General features: G+C 44.4%; 1 protein-coding gene across 1 annotated transcript in view; it reads left to right on the top strand.

The window, feature by feature from the left end:
• LAMC2 (laminin, gamma 2) overlaps nucleotides 1-2915 on the top strand; it is a 58029-nt gene that overhangs the window by 26892 nt on the left and 28222 nt on the right. Inside the window, exon 4 of the mRNA XM_008567945.1 lies at nucleotides 1366-1464. Within this exon, the coding sequence (XP_008566167.1) occupies nucleotides 1366-1464 (99 nt within the window). The remainder of the gene's footprint in view (nucleotides 1-1365; nucleotides 1465-2915) is intronic.

The raw sequence follows: 2915 nt of genomic DNA, 5'->3' as shown, positions 1-2915 counted from the left end.
TGAAAGATGGAGATTGGGAAAGGAATTCCAGCTGGAAGCCTGGCTGGACTTGGCATCTAATTAGTTGAGGAATGTGAGGGGGAGGGAGGAATCAAGAGTGCTCCAGGTTTGGGCAGGATTTGGATGGGGTCACCCGGCAGTCAGTGGAGGAACAGCTCAGCAAGGGAAAGACAACAAACTTGGTTTTAGACTGAGGAGATAGATACGTGATTGTGTGTCAGGATGAGTGACAGAGAGCAGTACTAATCACAGCACGGGTCTGCACAAGACAGGAAGACTGTGCCAGAACTAAATGAAAGCACTGATATCTCCATTAAGCAAGTCTTCCTACCATTCAAAAAAAAGTTAACTAAACCCAGCAGTTCCACTTTTAAGTATATACCCAAGAGAATTGAAATGTATGTATCTGCACAAAAACTTGTGTGCAAATGTTCATAGCAGCATTATTCCTTATAGCTAAAAAGTGGAAACAACTGAATGTCCATCAGCTGATGGATGGATAAACAAAATGGGGTATATCCATACAGTGGAACTTTATTCAGCCATTGAAGGAATGCATGTTCTGATACGACATGGATAAACCTTGAAAACACTGTGCTAAGTGAAAGAAGCCAATCACAAAAGACCACATGTGGTATGATTCAGTTTATTGGAAATGTCTAGAGCAGGCAAATCTATAGAAACACGAAGTAGATTAATGGCTGCCTTGGGCTTGAGAGTGAGACTGAAGGGAGGACATGGGGGAGGGGACATCTGCTAAAGGCACAGGGTTTCTTTTCTGGACTGATGAAAATGTTCTAAAATTAGTATTTGCAGTGGTAGTCATACAACTCTGAGAATTGACCAAAAACCATTGAATCATATACTTTAAATTGGTGAACTGCATAACATATGTATTATATCTAGTATTATCAAAAGAAATAACTGAGTCAACTAAAATAGCAGGTAGGTGGAATCGATCATGATAAAAGCAGACAGCATTGAATTTAACAAGAGAGAAACAAATGATAAAATTTTTTTAAAATGTCAACTGAACCAAACAGTCAAACAAACTAAGCTAAACAGTTTAGTGATGAACTTGGTTTACATTCTGGCACAAATCCCTCCTCTCCTGAGGGTTAGGTAGCAAGCAGTTCATGGACTGGCTGCCACCCACAGACCACACTGTGAACAGTGCTGTTATGGACAATTGAGCCCTTAAAGGGTGTGAGAGAGATCAGCGTGCACAAGGATTACTAGGAAAGGTCTCACTGAAGAAGCACTTGCTCAGCTTGGTGACTTTTACCTGTGAGCAGTTGATCTTCATGTGTATAGCTGAGAAGCATTTGGAGACACATCCCTAATTTTCTTTTTCTTCTTTCCCAGAGAATCCAAGTGTGACTGTGATCCAGCTGGCACTGCGGGACCCTGTGATGCGGGCCGCTGTGTCTGCAAGCCAGCTGTCAACGGAGAACGCTGTGATAGGTCTGTGTGAACCACAGCCCTACAGACAGCAGGGAGAGCCCCTTGACAACTAGCATGAGAATTAATCCTCTGATGCAATCATGGAAGAGGGATGCCTAACAAACATTGGTGGCCTTCTTCCTGCTCTCTGTCCTCAAAAACTAGGCTTTCAAAAAAAGTACAATTGAGCCCCCAGATCTCAATGGACTCCCTACTCTGCTCTGGGCCCCTTCTCATTGTCCTTGCTGCAGCAGAGGCACAGGGCCCCAGATTCCCCTCGCCAGCTGGCTCCGAAGTCCAGGTGCTCCATACAAGGTGGCATGCGGTAATGAGATCACATGACTCAGGCTGGTCCTGAGAAAGGCCCGGCCTAATTAAACATGTTGGGAACATTTTTGTAAGAGCGAATATCACAGTGTATGGCCATATATAACTATACAGAAAAAGAACCGCCCTGGGGATGGGACGGTCGCTACGTGCACACACATGAACCAAGGGATGACGCAAGAGCCCTTTGGGCCCGAGCCCTGTTGGGGCAGGTGGAACAGCGAGGGTCCATCCTCCCTTCAGCTGCCACTGCAGGACATTCCTGAAGCACGAGCTGTGCTCAGACTTAAAACTCTTCCCTCCCTTGAGACTGCTACGAGCAGAGTGCTGGGAGGTTGGCCCCAGAGGTAAAGGTTTCTTCCTCATTTCCTTAAAAGTAAGAAAGCAGTTCCATGGCCCCTTGCCAATCACTTATACCTGGGCAGAGGAAATGCCAAATACATTCCTAGCTTGTGTTTCGGGGGTTCTTTGCTGCTTAGGTGAGGGTAGGGATAATAGCTTAAAAGTCAAAAGAGAAGTTACTTTTTGAAAGCCTTTTTAATTTAAAAATGTAACACAGAAATAGAAAGCCACGTAAAACAAATGTTGTCATCACCACCAATGGTAAGAAATAAACCTCTGCTAAAAATGTGCCACCCCAATAACAATGCCCTCCCTCCTCCTTAGAAGTGACCACTATTCTTTTATGGTAATTACTTCCTTGCTTTCTTCATAATTTATTACCCTAGTGCATTCCTAAGCACTGTCATTTAGTTTTGCCTGATTCTCTTCCTTATCCTGCCCTCTCCACCCTTTCTGTCCCCGCTCCTTCCCATTCCTCTTCCCTCCCTTCCTTCCTTCCTTGCTTTTATTTTATTTTTTTTTATTATTTATTATTTTTTATAAGGAAAAGAGGTTTATTTGGCTTATGATTCTGGGACAGCTGCATCTGGCACAGGCCTCAGGCTGCTTCTACTCATGGTAGAAAGTGGCAGGTACAAGCAGATCACATGGCGAGAAGAAGCAAGAGAGAGGGGGGAGGTGCCAGGGTCTTTTAAACAACCAGCTCTCGTGGGAACTAATAGAGCGAGAACTCACTCATTAATCCCCCCACCTAGGGAGAGCATTAATTCATTCATGAGGGATCCTCCTAGGGATCAAATTTC

This window comes from Galeopterus variegatus, unplaced genomic scaffold (genome assembly GCF_000696425.1).
Source record: "Galeopterus variegatus unplaced genomic scaffold, G_variegatus-3.0.2 Scaffold358, whole genome shotgun sequence".
Lineage (NCBI taxonomy): Eukaryota > Metazoa > Chordata > Mammalia > Dermoptera > Cynocephalidae > Galeopterus > Galeopterus variegatus.
The sequence above is the reverse complement of the archived record's forward strand: the minus strand, read 5'-3'. Positions and strand labels throughout refer to the sequence as shown.